The sequence below is a fragment of the Equus przewalskii genome, chromosome 7, assembly GCF_037783145.1.
Source record: "Equus przewalskii isolate Varuska chromosome 7, EquPr2, whole genome shotgun sequence".
Lineage (NCBI taxonomy): Eukaryota > Metazoa > Chordata > Mammalia > Perissodactyla > Equidae > Equus > Equus przewalskii.
In genome coordinates this window covers 54269167-54286804 of record NC_091837.1, presented here as the reverse complement: position 1 = coordinate 54286804, position 17638 = coordinate 54269167, and the positions used below count along the sequence as shown (strand labels likewise).

General features: G+C 38.7%; 1 protein-coding gene across 3 annotated transcripts in view; it reads left to right on the top strand.

The window, feature by feature from the left end:
• The window catches only part of B4GALT6 (beta-1,4-galactosyltransferase 6), a 79547-nt gene that overhangs the window by 51821 nt on the left and 10088 nt on the right, over nt 1-17638 (top strand). For all 3 annotated transcript variants that reach the window (XM_008535975.2, XM_070629838.1, XM_008535974.2), the window contains exons 6-8: nt 13270-13457; nt 16707-16829; nt 17109-17210. In XM_008535975.2, the coding sequence (XP_008534197.1) occupies nt 13270-13457; nt 16707-16829; nt 17109-17210 (413 nt within the window). The remainder of the gene's footprint in view (nt 1-13269; nt 13458-16706; nt 16830-17108; nt 17211-17638) is intronic.

Below are 17638 nucleotides of genomic sequence, written 5' to 3'. Positions count from 1 at the left end.
TCCACTTAAGAAAACAATCGTATGCTTGGGTTGCTAAAATCTACAGTAACTTTTATTACAGTATATTCTTATAATTGTTCTGTATTATTATTTAGTTTTGCTAATCCCTTACTGTGTCTAAGTTATAAATTAAACTCTATTGTAGGTGTGTATGTGTAGGACAAAACACAATGTATATAGAGTTTGGTACTATCCTTGGTTTCTGGCATCCACTGGGGGTCTTGGAACACATCACTTGTGGGTAAGGGGGGACTACTGTATAATACATTTTGTTAATCCATTTATCAGTTGGTGTGTTCCTATCATTTTTAATCATCTTGTGTCTTACTTAAGTGAAATATTTTTCTCTAATTATTCTTCATATTATCAGCTAATTTTTTCTCTGTAAATATTTTTCTCATCTCAGTATTTCATATACACAATTTCTTTCAGTCTTATTTGAACCCTTTGGAGATGTTTTCCATACTTCTGGTTTTTCCCCACTGTCATTACCTAGTTTTACATTTAAGACGTCATCTTTAATTTCTTTCTTGGTCTTTTCTCCACCCTACCTCCCAAACACTAGGACACTTGCTGAATTTTATGACTGATTTCTACTTCTTTTCTTTGTTTTTGAGGAAGATTATCCCTGAGCTAACATCTACCACCAATCCTCCTCTTTTTGCTGAGGAAGATTGGCCTCCACTGATTTCTATAGAGCATTTCTAAAATGATGCATTTTGATCATGTTTCAAATACATTGTTATTTGGATGCTTTTGGGGTGTGTGTGTGTGTTTGTTTGGTGAGGAAGATTGTTGCTGAGCTAACATCTGTGCCAGTCTTCCCCTGTTTTATGTGGGACACCTGCCATAGCATGGAGTGATGAGTGGTGCTAGGTCCACGCCTGGGATCTGAACCTGCAAACCCCAGGCTGCCAAAGCGAGCATTAACTTATCCACTTTTGGTTAAGTTTTGGATACTTTTGGTTTTGATTTTTGATGACCTCATTTTATCCTGATTGTTCCTTCTTTTTACTTACACTAAACCTGACTAAAAATGTATTTCCTTATTTATCAGTAGACAGAAAGTGACCTAGTTTATATTATTAGATGTTTCCGTTGTGGTTTTTTTTGGTAGAAAATAGTGAAATTTTGTTCCTAAGATTGTTATATTTAGTATATTTTCCCAGTTCCTTTGTGGCTTATTCTAGATCTGCTTTTTATTTTATTTTATTATAACTTCTCATTCTTAACTTTTTGCCCCTATTTTTCCCCCTGGAAATACTTAGTATTTAATATAACTTCTTTGTATGTAAATCGCTCTTTTAAGCTTTGTTCCCTGTGCATATAATGATGTATATAGTGCATATGTACTTTTTACTGTAACAACCTATAGTGTGAAAATTGACTTTTTAAAAAAAATTTGAGTTCATGATAGTTTACATCCTTGTGAAATTTCAGTTGTACATTATTTCTTGTCTGTCACCACATAGGTGCTCCCCTTCACTCCCTGTGCCCATCCCCCACCCCCCGTCCCCTGGTAACTCCTGAGCTGTTTTCTTTGTCCATGTGTTTGTTTATATTCCACATGTAAGTGAAATCACATGGTGTTTGTCTTTCTCAGTCTGTCTTATTTCACTAAGCATCCTTCCCTCCAGCTCCGTCCATGTTGTTGCAAATAGGATGATTTTGTCTTTTTTTATGGCTGAGGAGTATTCCATCGTATGTATGTATACCACATCTTCTTTATCCAATGATTAGTCTATGGGCACTTGGATTGTGTCCATGTCTTGGCTATTGTGAATAGTTCTGCAATGAACATAGGGGTACGTATGTTACTTTGGATTGTTGATTTCAAGTTGTTTGGGTAGATACCAATAGTGGGATAGCGGGGTCATATGGTAGTTCTACTTTTAGTTTTTTGAGGAATCTCCATGCTGTTTTCTATAGTGGCTGCACCAGTTTGCATTCCCACAAACAGTGTATGAGGGTTCCCGTCTCTCTACACCCTCTCTGACATTTGTTATTTTTAATCTTAGTGATTATAGCCATTTTAACAGGCATAAGGTAGTATCTTAGTGTAGTTTTGATTTGCATTTCCCTGATGATTTGTGATGTTGAACATCTTTTCATGTGTTTATTGGCCATCTGTATATCTTCTTTGGAAAAATGTCTGTTCATAGCCTCTGCCCATTTTTTGATCGGGCTGTTTGTTTTTTTGTTGTTCAGTTGTGTGAGTTCCTTATATATTATGGAGATTAACCCCTTATTGGATATATGATTTGCAAAAATTTTCTCCCAATTGGTGGGTTGTCTTTTTGTTTTGATCCTAGTTTCTTTTGCCTTGCAGAAGCTCATTGGTTTGATGAAGTCCCACTTATTTATTTTTTCTTTTGTTTCCCTTGTCTGAGAAGACATGGTATTCGAAAAAATCCTTTTAAGTTTGATGTCAGAGAGTGTACTACCTCTGTTATCTTGCAGGAGTTTTATGGTTTCAGGACTTATTTTCAAGTCTTTGATCCACTTTGAGTTTATTTTTGAGTATGGCATAAGATAACGGTCTATTTTCATTCCTTTGCGTGCAGCTGTCCAGTTTTCCCAACACCATTTATTGAAGAAACTGTCTTCATTGTATGTTCTTGGTACTTTTGTCGAAGATTAGCTGTCCGTATATGTGCTGTTTTATTTCTGGGCTTTCAGTTCTCCATTGATCTATGTGTCTGTTTTTGCAGCAGTACCATTCCGTTTTGTTCACTATGGCCTTGTAGTACATTTTGAAGTCAGGGATTGTGATGCCTCCAGCTTTGTTCTTTTTTGCTCAGGATTGCTTTAGCAATTCGGGGTCTTTGGTTGCCCCATATGAATCTTAGGATTCTTCGTTCTGTTTCCGTGAAGAATGTCATTGGGATTCTGGTTGGGATTGCATTGAATCTGTAGATTGCTTTGGGGAGTATGGACATTTTAACTATGTTTATTCTTCCTATCCATGTGCATGGAATCTGTTTCCAGCTCTTTATGTCATTATCTATTTCTTTCAGTAATGTCTTATAGTTTTCATTGTGCAAGTCCTTCACCTCCTCAGTTAAATTTATTCCTAGGTACTTAATTTTGTTGCGATTGTAAATAGAATTGTATTAAGTTCTCTTTCTGTAAGTTTGTTATTAGAGTACAGAAATGCAACTGATTTTTGTAAGTTGATTTTGTATCCCACCACTTTACTGTAGTTGTTAATTATTTCTAATAGTTTTCCAATGGATTCTTTAGGGTTTTCTATATATAAGATCATGTCATCTGCAAACAGCGAGTTTCACTTCTTCCCTCCCTGTTTGGATTCCTTTTATTCCTTTCTCTTGCCTAATTGCTCTGGCCAAAACCTCCAGTACTACGTTGAATAAGAGTGGTGATAGTGGACACCCTTGTCTTGTCCCTGTTCTCAGAGGGCTGTTGTTCAGTTTTTCCCCATTGAGTATGATGTTGGCTGTGAGTTTGTCTTATATGGCCTTTATTATGTTGAGGTAATTTCCTTCTATCCCCATTTTGTTGAATTTTTATCATAAATGGCTATTGGATATTGTAAAATGCTTTCTCTGCATCTATTGAGATAATCATGTGGTTTTTATTCCTGATTTTGTTAATGTGATGTATCACATTGATTGATTTGCAGATGTTGAACCATCCCTGAGTCCCTGGTATAAATCCCACTTGATCATGATGTATGATCTTTTTGATGTATTGCTGTATTCGGGTTGCCTATATTTTGTGGAGGATTTTTGCATCTGTGTTCATCAATGATATTTGCTGTAGTTTTCCTTTTTTGTGTTGTCCTTGTCAGGCTTTGGTGTCAGAGTGACGTTGGCCTCATAGAATGTGTTAGGAAGCATTCTGTCTTCCCTACTTTTTGGAATAGCTTCAGAAGGATAGGTATTAAATCCTCTCTGAAAGTTTGGTAGAATTCCCCAGGGAAGCTGTCTGGTCATGGGCTTTTATTCTTTGGGATGCTTTTGATTATAGTTTCAATCTCTTTACTTGCGATTGTTCTATTCAGATTCTCTGTTTCTTCTTTTTTTTTTTTTAAAGATTGGCGCCTGAGCTAACATCTATTGCCAATCTTCTTTTTATTTTTTTTTCTCTTTCTTCTCCCCTGAAGCCCCCCAGTACATAGTTGTATATTCTAGTTGTGAGTGCCTCTGGTTGTATTATGTGGGACACTGCCTCAGCATGGCCCGATGAGTGGTGTCATGTCCATGCCAAGGATCTGACCCCACGAAACCCTGGGCTGCTGAAGTGGAGCAGGAACTTAACCACTCAGCCACAGGGCCGGCCCCTCTATTTCTTCTTGATTCAGCTTTGGGAGGTTGTAAGAGTCTAAGAATTTATCCATTTCCTCTAGATGATGCATTTTGTTGGCATATAGTTTTTCATAGTATTCTCTTATAATCTGTTGTATTTCTGTGGTGTCTATTGTTATTTCTCCTCTTTCATTTCTGATTTTGTTTATCTGGGCTTTCTCTCTTTTTTTCTTTGTAAGTCTGGCTAGGGGTTTGTCAATTTTATTTATCTTCTCAAAGAATCAGCTCTTTGTTTCATTGATCCTTTCTACTACCTTTTTTGTTTCAATGGCATTTATTTCTGCTCTGATTTTTATTATTTCTCTCCTGCTGACTTTGGGCTTTGTTTGTTCTTCTTTTTCTAATTCAATTAGGTGTAGTTTGAGGTTGCTTATTTGGGATTTTTCTTGTTTGTTAAGGTGAGCCTGTATTGTGATGAATTTCCCTCTTAATACGGCTTTTGCTGCATCCCATATGAGCTGGTATGGTATGTTTTCATTTTCATTTGTCTCCAGCTATTTTTTGATTTCTCCTTTAATTTCTTCAATGATCCATTGCTTGTTCAATAGAATGTTGTTTAGTCTCCCCATCTTTATCCCTTTCTCAGCTTTTTTCTTGTGATTAATTTCTAGCTTTATAGCATTGTGATCGGAAAAGATGCTTATTATTTCAATCTTCTTAAATTTATAGAGGCTTGCCTTGTTTCCCAACATATGGTCTATCCTTGAGAACGTTCTGTTTGCACTTGAGAAAAATGTGTATTCTGCTGTTTTTGGATGGAGTGTTCTATATATGTCTATTAAGTCCAACTGGTCTAGCTTTTCATTTAATTCCACTATTTCCTTGTTGATTTTCTGTCTGGATGATCTATCCATTGATGTGAGTGGAGTGTTGAGATCCCCTACTATTATTGTATTATTATTAATATCTTCTTTTAGGTTTGTTAATAGTTGCTTTATGTTCTTTGGGGCTCCTGTGTTGGGTGCATAGATGTTTATGTGTTATTTCTTCTTGATGGAATGTCCCTTTGATCATTATATACTGCCCCTCTTTGTCTCTCTTTACCTGCCTTATCTTGAAGTCTTTGTCTGATACAAGTATGGCAACACCTGCTTTCTTTTGTTTGCCATTAGCTTCGAGTATCATCTTCCATCCCTTCACTCTAAGACTCTGTTTGTCATTGGAGCTGAGATGTGTTTCCTGGAGGCAGCATCTTGTTGGGTCTTGTTCTTTAATCTGTCTGACCACTCTGTGTCCTTTTATTTATGTTTAGGGTGATTATTGATACATGAGGGCTTAATGCTGCCATTTTATTACTCGTTTTCTGGTTCTCCTGCATTTCCTCTGTTTCTCATCCTGTGTATTTTGGTCTCCAGTCGAGTTATGTAGTTTTTTATGTTATGTTTCTTTCTTTTCTCCTTATTTATTATTTGTGTCTCTGTTATGCTTTTTTGTTTAGCGGTTACCATGAGATTTGTATTCAAAATCTCGTGGATAAGATAGTCCATTTTCTGATGGCCTCTTATTTCCTTAGACTAAACTGATTTTAGTCCCTGTCCTCCTCCCCTCCTAAGTTGTTTTTCCCACATCTTGTTCCATCTTGTGTTGTGAGTTTGTGTTTAAAGTGACAAGATTATCTTTGTTTTGGTGTTTTCCTTCCTTTTATCTTTAATACTATACTTGAATATTTGCTATCCTATTCTGATTCTGTCTCCCTATTTATCTCCTTACCCTGTGCTTTCTGATCCCTTTCTCCCTTTTGGTTTTTTTTGTTTTCAGGTATGAGGGCCTTCTGGAGGATTTCTTGTAGGGGGGCGTCTCGTGGCTACTAACTCCCTTAGCTTATGTTTGTCTGGGAAGGTTTTTATTTCTCCATGATATCTGAAGCTTATTTTTGCTGGATAGAGTATTCTTGGATGGAAGTTTTTGTCCTTCAAAGATTTGAATATTACATTCCAGTCTCTCCTAGCCTGTAAGGTTTCTGCAGAGAAATCTGCTGAAAGCCTGATAGGGGTTCCTTTGTAGGTCATTTACTTCTGCCTTGCTGCCCTGAGTATTCTTTCTTTGTCATTCACTTTTGCCAGTTTCACTACTATATGCCTTGCAGTAGGTTCTTTTTACATTGACATATTTAGGAGATCTGGTACCCTCTTCCACATGAATTTACATCTTCTTCCCTAGGTTTGGGAAGTCCTTTGCTGTTATTTCATTGAACAAGCTTCCTACTCCATTCTCCTTCTCTTCTCTTTCTTGAACCTATAATTCTTATGTTGCATTTCCTAATTGAATCGGATATTTCTCAGAGACTTTCTTTATTTCTTTTTAGCCTCAGTTCTCTCTCCTCCTCTGTCTGGAGCATTTCAACATGTCTATCTTCGATTATACTGATACACTCCTCTATGATATCTACTTGAGCATTCAGGGAATCCATATTTTTTATTTCTTCCATTGTGTCTTTCATCTCTAATATTTCTGATTGATTGTTCTTTATAGTTGCAATCTCTTTTGTGAAGTAGCTCCCGAACTCGCTAAATTGTTCTCTACACTCTCTTTTACCTAGTTGAGTTTTTTGATGATAGCTATTTTGAATTCTTTGTCATTTAGATTACATATTTCTGTGTCCTCAGGACTGATTTCTGGGTACTTGTCATTTTCTTTCTGGTCTGGAGATCTAATATAATGTTTGATATTGCTAGAGGGAGTGGCTCTGTTTTTTTGCATCCTGGTGTTGGTTGGTCAAAGTTACCACCTATTGCCACTGGGTAGTGGTCAAGAGCCGTATATTCTGAGCCCTCTGCCTTCCACGAGATCCCAGGCAGTAGAACTGGCACTGGGTGGGTGAGGGGAGGGGTGCTTTCTCCTGCATACTTTCAGAGTTTTCTCGCTCTGCCCTTGCTGTCTGCTCTCCTGGGGTGTTGCCTTGATGAGGTCATCCCCTGTGAAAGTTTTCATCCCCACAGAGGGAAGCCCTCTAGACTGCAGGAGCCCACCAGGGATCCTTGATGTTCTCGTGAACGAATGTCCCCTGCCCCATTCCTTCCCTCTTGGTGGCCTCCTGTGATCTCAGATCGCAGTCTTTAGGGGAGGGAGGGAAGTTTTCTTTTACCTTGTTGCATCTCCTCCGAGGGGGTCCAGCCTCTCCATCCTCTGTGGTATGGCTGCATGTCTCTCTGACGTTTTTTGTGTTGTGTTTGGATGTCCTTTGTTGGAGTATGAATGTCCTTTTCGTTCTATAGTGGAGGGGAGAGATTATTGGGTAGCTCACACTGCCATGATGCTGACCTCCCTCTCTGAAAATTGACTTTTTTTTTTACCTGATAACAACTCAAAATTTTTAGCTGCCTTCATGATAGTCATAGCAGTAAACTTCTAGGTCAGTTTTACCAACTGCTAGTTCCTTTTTTTTCAAACTTCAGTCTCCGTTATGTGTTGTGAGATGAAATATCTGCTTCTGTGATTTTAAAAGCATATTCTCCCAAGAGTCCAGCACTGTTGAATTATTTTGTGTATGTGATGAAGAAATCTTTGCAAAGCAACCAAGATCCCTATTTTATAAACCTCTTAAGTCTGAATTTCAGCCTTGATCAATATTAATTCAGGCCCATGTATTTGACAGTATATGATTTTGAGCTAGTAACATCTTTACGACATATGAAGTATAAGAGTAATTTTTCTGCTGGACTGGTGCCCAGAAGTGCTAAGCAATTGAAGAGCAGCTTAGAACTCCTAGTTAAATATGGAAGATTGTACACACATTTACCTCTTCTCCTTTCTAAGCTTCTAAAATGAGAATGGAAGAAAAAAACTTTTAAAAAGTTATTAAACCACAAGGACAAAGAGACGGAAGTGGTTGAGAGATTTCAACACATTTCTGGAAGTCAGGAAGCAGATGGAGCACTGGCAACTTTCTTAGCAGAGTAGAGGATGTTCAAACCCGCATACTCGTCAAGGGTGGTTGTGACAAGGGTTGAGTCAATTTGCTGGACAAACCCTGCAAATCTTGGCATTTGGAAGATGTCACAGAAGATGGACTGAAGCAATGGGCTAAAGCTTCGGGTAGGGGGGGGATTGTTTAAAAGTTTGATTACAAAACAATCAAATGCCTGGTTCCTCATCTTTGCTTGTGTTGCCAAGTGATTACTCTGTTGTATCTTGTAGAAAATGAAAAGTTTATCCTCTGGAGAAAGCACAGGAGAGAAGGTCCTGACTGTGCTGACACAGCTATGCTGTGGGGCCTCAAAACAGAGGAGCTAAGTAATCTGCATGGAGGCCCAAGGGACTCTCAGGCCTTTTCCCTTTCTGGCTTTTTGAAGCCAGCAGTTAGGTATGAATCTCCCCAGCTCCTCCAACTGAGGCAGAACGTGAGTGGTGTCTTCATTAGAGAAATACATTAGCTCCAGGAAAAAGATGCTTGATCTAATATTTAGAAGTCAGAAGGCTAGCTTATCACTTTATCAACTCCTCAAATCCCACTTCCATTTATTCAAAAAAGGGGATATGGCAGTGAACAAACCAGGTAAGGCCCCTCCTGTTCTTGTGAGGAGAGAGAGGCAGTAGATGATTGTGAGGTGTGCCAGGTGGTGCTCAGGGCGAAGAGTTGGGGCAAAGAGAGCAGAGTAAGGGCAGGGCGATGTGCCCTGTTATACAGAGTGTTGAGGGAAGGCCTCTTGGAGGAGGGGTTGGAGCAGCCTTCAATGATGTGAGGAGCAAGCCATGCTGGTGTTGGGGGATGTGCATTCCAGGCAAGACAGGAGAGGGTGTGGTGTGTTTGTGTGACGAGGTCAGTGTTGCTAGAGAGATGAGTGGAGGATAATGTTAGGGAGGAAGTCAGAGAGTGGGTGAGAAGCAGATAGTGAGGGGCCTAACAGGCCCGGTGAGGACTTGGACTATCCCACGTGAGGTTGGAAGACACTGACGGGTTTTGAGTGGAGGAATGACAGGGTCTAACTGATGTTTTAAAAAAATGACTGTGCAGAGGACAGATTGAGTGGGACAAGGGCTGAAACAAGAACAGTTAGAAAGCTTTTCCAGTTGTCCAGGTAGGAGAAGATGTTGACTTGGGCTGCTGTGGTAGTGGAGGAAGAGGTAAGCGGTGCTTGGGTTTGGGCTGTCTTGGGTTCAAAAGCGATATTATTTGCTGATGAATTGGATGTGCATCGTGAACAAGGAAGCGCAGTTAAGGGTGATGCCAGGATTTTTGTCTTGCATGAGGCTGTTGCCATTTTCTGAGCTATGGCTGTGTGGAACACTGGGGAAGAGAAATGGGGCTTTTGTATTTTGTTTTAGTTTGCTTTAGGGATTTGCTTGGGCACATGCACATGCGTGTGTATGTGTGTGGTGTATGCGTTTGAGTCAAGAGTGATATGCCACAGTCTTCCATGCACATGTGGGGATTCCCCTCAGCGTTTTAGTGCCTTACTGTCAAACCTGAATGGGCAGCCAAGGGTTCCCAGATTTTGAAGAAAGCCTCCACAAGAGGAGACAAAACCTGTCCAAAAACAGAGTGTAGAAAATGGAGACATTGGAGAGAATAGCGGAAATCTTAAAAAGAGAAAAGGAAAAGGAAATGAACAACAACAAAAACTCATAATATCCTCGGAATGAAGGAAAGATAATGAATCTGTGAAACAAAAACAAGACACCCGTAAAGAAAGAATAATCAGAACAGGAAAGTTATTGAAAAAGAAAATGTGGTAACTAAAACAAAACTTTCAGTAAAACAGCTGGAATATAAACTTAAGAAAATAACTCCTAAAATACAACCAAAGCATAGGAAATTAAGAAGATCAGTCTAAGAGTACCATTATGTCACAGGCATAACCAGCCTCCAAGATAACCCCCAAGGATCCTCACCCCCTTGTAACCAGGCCCTTGTGTGGTCTCTTCCTGCAATGAATAAGGGCTGACCTGCATGGGCAACCAAACTGCCAAGTCACAGTATGTGACTTTTTTTTTCTCTTAAAGATTGGCACCTGAGCTGCTATCTGTTGCCAATCTTTTTTTTTTTCTTCTTCTCCCCAAAGCCCTCCAGTACATAGTTGTATATTGTAGTTGTAGGTCCTTCTGGTTGTGCTGTATGGGTTGCCACCTGAGCATGGCTTGATCAACAGTGCTAGGTTCACCCCCAGGATCCAAACCAGTGAAACCCTGGGCTGCTGAAGCAGAGCACGTGAATTTAACCACTCGGCCACTGGGTCGGCCCCACACAGTATGGGACTTTTGAGGCTAGGTCATAAAAGACATTACTGCTTCTGCCTTGGTCTCTTGGATCACTGGCTCTTGGGGAAGCCAGCTGCCACATCATGAGGACACTTAAGCAGCCCCGTGGAGAGGAGCCGACTTGCCAGCATCATCTTGCCAGCCGTGTGAGTCAACCACCTTGGAAGTGGATCTTCCAGCTGAGGCCCAGACATCATGGAGCAGAGATAGAGCATCTCTGCTGTGCTGTCAGAATTCCCTATCCACAGATGCTGTGAGCATAATAAATGAATATTGTTTTTTTAGCCACACAGTTTTGCTGTGATTTGTTACACATCAGTTGATAACTAACACATTCACTAATCAGGATTCTGGGAAAATATAGCAGAAAAAAATTGCGGGGGAGTGGGGGAAAATGACCAAAGAAATAATGTAAGAAAATTTCCCAGAAGCAAAGACATGAGTCTTCAGATTAAAGAAGCCTGCATGTACACATGAATAAAATATAGATCCACTATGAAGTATATTATTTTGAAATTTTATAATACAATTTAAAAAGAGAAGATATCAAAAAGGTTCTGTAGGAAAAATTACCAACAATTGTGTGTCAGAATCACATGAACCTTCTCAGCAATGCTGATGGCTAGAAGATTGTGGAGTCATGTGTTTAAAGTTCTAGGGGAAAGTGTTTTTAACCTAGATTTTTTTACCCAGCCAAAAATCAGTCAAGTGTGAGGGTATACTGAACCCTTACTTAGGAAGCTGCCTAAGGATGTGTCTCAGCAAGTTGAGAAAGCCCAGTAGAAGACATGGATGATGGAGGGGATGAAAGATGAGTCCCAGGATCATAGTTGCACGTGGTCAGACCAGGCCAGGCTGAAGCAAGAGTCAAGGGCGGTGGGAGTTGGAGTTGGGCTTAGTGGGTGAAGAAGGAATTGATAGATGATTTGGTGTGTTTGTATGATTACATCAATTATTAATAAGTTTAGGGGGTATCTGTTGGAGCTTTTGTACAAAGTAATAATAGATATATAGAAAACTAAGAAGACAAAAGACAGTTATTAATTCCAGGTTGTGAAAGAAAACAGAATTGCAGTTCACTCAGCACTCAAGAAATATTTACGCAGTCTTAATAGTGTAAATACTATTGATTTAACAGAAAATTAGGATATAACTATATTGGGAGAATGAGTGGAGGGCACTGAGTGTGGTGGTATAAAAGTCCTCAGGACCATGATAAGAAGTCAATGACAATGTCCAAAGTTAATGAAGCAAAGAAATATCAAAACTCTCATTACCTTCAAATGTGGGGATAAGTTCTAGAATAAACCGCTAGAAGAGTTGCAGTATATTGCTTTTCAGGGGTGAAGCTGGGTGAGACGTAGAACTTCTTATTTTTATTATAAGCCAGTAAGTATTATGTCCACATTTAATAAAAACAATTTTTTAAAACCTTGAAGGAAAATAGTTACTTAAAGCTGATGTTGATGTAACAGTAGAAACATTGTAATTTAACCCCCTTCTCTTTTTGTTCTCTCCATTTCACTGGAGAAGAAAGAAGCTGTAGAAAGGAAAGTGATCTCTATTCCCTCAAGTTAATGTATTCCCAGGACTAAAAATTTGTAATTTCTCGTCTTGAGCAGCACTCTGGTGATGACTACACTGTGTATCTCGTTCACTTCTGTCATGATCCCTTTTTGTTTTATATTCTGGAAATGATTTTGACAAATGTTGCTAAGGAGTAGGTAAACGCTCTTTAATTTTCTTTGGATACAGAATGAAACTCTTTTATTGCCAATGCACCTCAAGATAATTTTCCTCATAAATAAAGAGAAGTGGTTATAATATAGGAAGTTGGGTTCTGTGTAATAAGTATCCATTTTTTTGTTCCTTAAAATGTTCTTGGTGTTTTTCATAAGAATAATGAAAATAGGAACTGTTTCTCGGTCACTTTAATGTGTTTGCCTTACTAATAAAAGAAAATGGTTGTGATAAAGGAAGTTGGATTTTGTGTAATAAGTTCCAGTTGTTTTTGTCTCTAACAATGTCCCTGTCTTTATTAGAAGCGTTAGTAATGCAGAGTTAGCCCTCCCGGCCTGGTTTTATGAGGGAAGGGTTACTACTTGTTGAGTGACTTGCAGTTTCCTGCTTCTCTGAGTCTTCACGGCATGTGGAAAGCTTCATCAAAAAAAAAACAACCTTGCGGCCAGCCTGGTGGCGCAGCGGTTAAGTACGCATGTTCTGCTTCAGCAGCCTGGGGTTCGCTGGTTCGGGTCCCGGGTATGGACATGGCACCGCTTGGCACACCATGCTGTGATAGACGTCTCACATATAAAGTAGGAGAAGATGGGCACGGATGTTAGCTCAGGGCCAGTCTTCCTCAGCAAAAAGAGGGAGATTGGCAGATGTTAGCTCAGGGCTAATCTTCCTAAAAAAAAAAAATCAACCTCTATTATTTTTAATGGCTTTATTTTTTTCTGGTCATAAATAATCTATATCCTGATATATTTTAAGTAAAACAGAAATACGAATTACATCATTATGTAACTGTGGTCTGCCAGTGGACTAGATAATAACCTTGTTTTCTTGTGTATTACTAAAGTATAAAATATTTTAACAGTATATTGGAAAATCCTGACATATGTTTATTATTTTATCTATTTGATTTGGATATATTTATTACTCTTGTTTGACCATGATTCAAGAAGTTTGAAAAAGTCAGGTGACAAAGTCTGAGTACATGTCTGTTTTTCTCTCTGTGAAGACTGGCACACAACCTTTTAACCGTGCAATGCTCTTCAATGTGGGCTTCAAAGAGGCCATGAAAGACAGCTTCTGGGACTGTGTAATTTTCCATGATGTGGATCATCTGCCCGAAAATGACAGAAACTATTACGGATGTGGAGAAATGCCACGTCATTTTGCAGCAAAGCTGGATAAATACATGTATATGTAAGTAATGTGCCATTTTCCTGATATCGTACAATATATTTGCAAAATCGTGGCATTGAAATGATGGCAGCATTACGTGTCTGGTTCTGAGAGTACTCAAGAGCCTAGAGTATCTTTAACTCCAGCCCGTCCTCTGTGGGACCCAGGATGTTCAGTTGCTTGTCGTGCATCTAGGTACTTCCTCACACAGAGGTTTGAGTGTAGAGTTGTGGGAAAGAGAGCCTGGTTTCTACAGTCAAGCAAATGTGGATTTAACTTCTGCTTTTCACACTTAACAGCCATAGGACTTGGTTGTCTTGGGACTCATATCTCTGAACATTGATTTCCTCGTTCATGGGAGTAGTGGAGCCCATCCATGGGGCTGCTGTGAGACTGCGTATGCTGGGCCTGCCCCATGTAGGTACATAGCTCTTGTTGGCTCCCGTCTGCTTGCCCTCTCCTGGTGATGATTCAGTGCAGGGTAGGCCCTCTCTTCTGCAATGTATCTTCTCCCTAAGCTATGAATTCTTGACTTGCCTTTAATAATAAGAAACAAATTTTTTCATTCTCTGTTTGGAGATATCTTGAAATGTAAACAGTCATTGGAACTGTGACAGTAACTTAAATTGACGTTAAAGCATGCAGGTCTAATTTGGGAAGGAGATCACGGTTTTCATTGGCTAATGAAAGTGGAAAGAAGAGAAAATAGCCTGGAGCAGGGGGGAGGTTGCCTACATCACAATTTTGCCTGCTGCCGGAGCTACACAGTAGAGTGAGGCAAAAAGCATCAGTGACATGGCCAGGTGAATCAGCACTGAAACAGGAAAGACCACCAATTTTTTTTTTGCTGGTTGTTGTCATCATTAGAAAACCTTTTCCTTACTACTACAGGACCTGAACTCCAAGTCTGGCTTTACCTTGGGAAGGTCATCCAGGTTCAGGATCTGATTTTTAGCATTTCCAGAAACTCAGTTTTTGGTCAGCCTGCTAGAGTCAAATTAGATTCAGAGTAATTGATTTTCACTAAAAAATATCATAAAGGTCATACAAACTAAGAATTCTAAATCTTTTTACTTGAAAATATTAATTTCTAATGAATAAAATATTCGTATCTACCCAGATTAATCCCAGGGTCAGTTGGGTATCTTGGAAGTTTGAATAGAAATTAGAATGTAGCTTAGGGAGAAGGGCGGCAGATCAAGGAATGGGCTGGAGAGTGCATAGATGTCAGGCCACGGGGTGAGGCTTGATGCAGCATCCCTGCCCCACAGTGGTGCCCGCACTCTGATGGCTGCTGACCAGAAAGGTCAGGTCCCCAGATTAGTGTCTTTCTCCTTTTGGACAGTGTAAGGTAAATGCTAGTAGCAGTGATTTTTGGTTGTCGAGCTTCAATTTTCTGTTCTTTTGATAAAATGAAAGTATAATAGATAACTGATCTTTTTCAGTTCTGGGTATAGTGCAAACAGTTGTTTCCACTTAAGCAAAACACTAAATAGAATTAACATACTTGCCAGTTTATATGTGTCAAGGAATGTGTGTACATGCGTGCGTGCACCCCCACCTCCCCAATATCTACCTATCTACTGATCTCAGGTTTCTCTCAAACCACTAGCCTGGGCAAGAATAATCCAACTGGTGTGGGAAACACAACAGTGCCACTAGTGCTTACTGGCCCTATTGAACCCCAACCTGTGTCATTACGAGAATCCTAACTTCACAAGTGCGAGCCTTGTGAGGTCTCCTGGGACACTGTGGTTGTCTCTGTAGTCAGTTTTGCTGTTACTGTCTTGGGGTGCCTTTGACCCAGGGTCGGGCCAAGATTACTTTCTCTTGCAACCCTAGAGTTCCCTGCAGGAGCTGCTTCTCCCATCTTCTGTGGCCACAAAGATCCCAAGTGACAAATGGCGCTTCTTTCTTACAGGGAATGCCCAAGAGTCTCTTGAAAACAGCGAGCTCTGCTCCCTCCCTCTCTCTGAGGCAGCTCCGCTATAGTTCTGGCCAGATTTCCCTCAGCCTGCTTTGCAGATGCTGCGCTGGGTCGTGTTTTCTCTGCTGGCCCTCCACACTTTCTGGCTTCTTAAGGGGCGCTGCACCCTACTCTCCAACAGCACATTTGGGGCCACAGGAGTCATTCAGGACCACGAGTCTGGGGATACTACCACGACAGCCAGAAAATCAATCTATATCTAAACGAATAAACTTAGTTTTACAGATTCGTTGGGTTATTTGTTAAGGAAAGGTAAAGAAAATAAAATCCAAATTTAAACAGTTATTTCTCAGAGAAAGATAAGTATTGTGTGCTCTCATTTATATGTGGAATCCAAAAAAAGAAAATGGAACTCATAGATACAGAGCAGACTGGTAATTGCCAGAGGTGGGCTTAGGGGTTCAGTGAAATGGGTGAAGGGAGTCAAAAGGTACAAACTCCCAGTTATAGGATAAATAAATCCTAGAGATGAAATGTACAGCATGGTGACTACAGTTAATAATACTGTGTTCCATGTTTGAAAGTAATTAGGAGAGTGGATCTTGAAAACTCTCGTTACAAGAAAAAAAAGAATTTTCTAATTATGTATAGTGATGGATGGTAACTAGACTTAGTAATCATTTCACAATATATACATATCAAATTACTATGTTGTACACCTAAAACTACTACAGTGTTATATGTCAACTAACTATATCTCAATAAAAAAAGTTATTTCTTTAAATATTAATACATTAAAAATAAATATAAATATCATGAGTATTTGGGGAGTATAATCCAAACAGATAAGATCATTATAGGAATAGGCAGCTAGTCATTTCAAAATTAAATGCTAGACTTGTCTTTACTAATTATATATATCCTGGTCCATATAGTAAATAATGCATTTATAATTAAGTTCAGTTAAATTAGAAAATTTTATTAGCTTAGCAACATCTAACATTGGATTGACAGCTATTGATGTATTTAATCAAGTTTACTTTGGTGTGAAAATATACAATTCTTGAACACTGGGTTTTCAGTCTTATAAAGTAACAATACTAAGTATTAAATTTCAATTACCACAAGTGTTTTATGTAACACATTTAGATGTACTTGTTTCACTGGAATAAAAAAATGTTTTGTTTCTTGGTATACTTTACATTTCCCAGAATATGATTTAATCAACATAGTTGTTTATATGGTAAATGTGCAGAGCGCACATAAAAGACTGACAACTTGATTCATATGGTCAACTGTTTTGATTTCATTTTTAGAATGTTGTATTCTGTGTTCTTTTTTAGTCTTCCATATAAAGAGTTTTTTGGTGGTGTAAGTGGACTGACAGTGGAGCAATTTCAGAAGATCAATGGTTTTCCTAATGCCTTCTGGGGATGGGGAGGAGAAGATGATGACCTTTGGAATAGGTATGTTGAGGTACAAATTGCTTAACAATAGCATTCCTATAAATTTCCTTTCAGCTAGGTAAATTGTACTTTCCTATTTCAAGCAAAGATTCTTTGAGATGGAAAATTTTTGAGGTTCCTAAATCTTATTTTGTGTTTCTCCCTTTTTTCATTGAGTGTGTTCTGAAATTATTGACATACATGCATTAGAGCATTCTTTTGCATTTTAAATTGAACTCATGTAATCAATTTTTATGTCGAATTTTATTTATATTTTCATTTCCATATATTGTATTGTAGAGTTCACTATGCTGGATATAATGTAACAAGACCTGAGGGAGACTTAGGGAAATACAAGTCTATTCCTCATCATCATCGAGGTGAAGTCCAGTTTTTAGGACGGTAAGTTTAATAGCATCTTCAGATACCAAAGGTTCAAAATTATTTAATGTTCGAAAGATTTTTAAAAATTCATGGCACCCCCAAAAAAATCTTCTGAAGGGAATTTTCTGTTGGTATCATTTTTCTTTATAGAAGTAAAGCATTTTTGTGCTTGTTTGAAGAGATATGCATGTATATCTCTTCATGCGTATACATATATATTTATGCATATATGCATAAATACATGCAAGTATATGCATATATTTATATGCATAAATACACATGTAGTTATGTTGTATTAAAGAGCCCAGTTAACTATTTATATAAAAAGTGTTTCCTTAATATAAAACATAACACCTTTTATTTCTTGAGGATGTCTTAAGTTGTAAGGGTGCAAAATAATTTTTTCAGGTGGCATTTTAAGCCTAGTAAAAATGCTATCTTAGAGA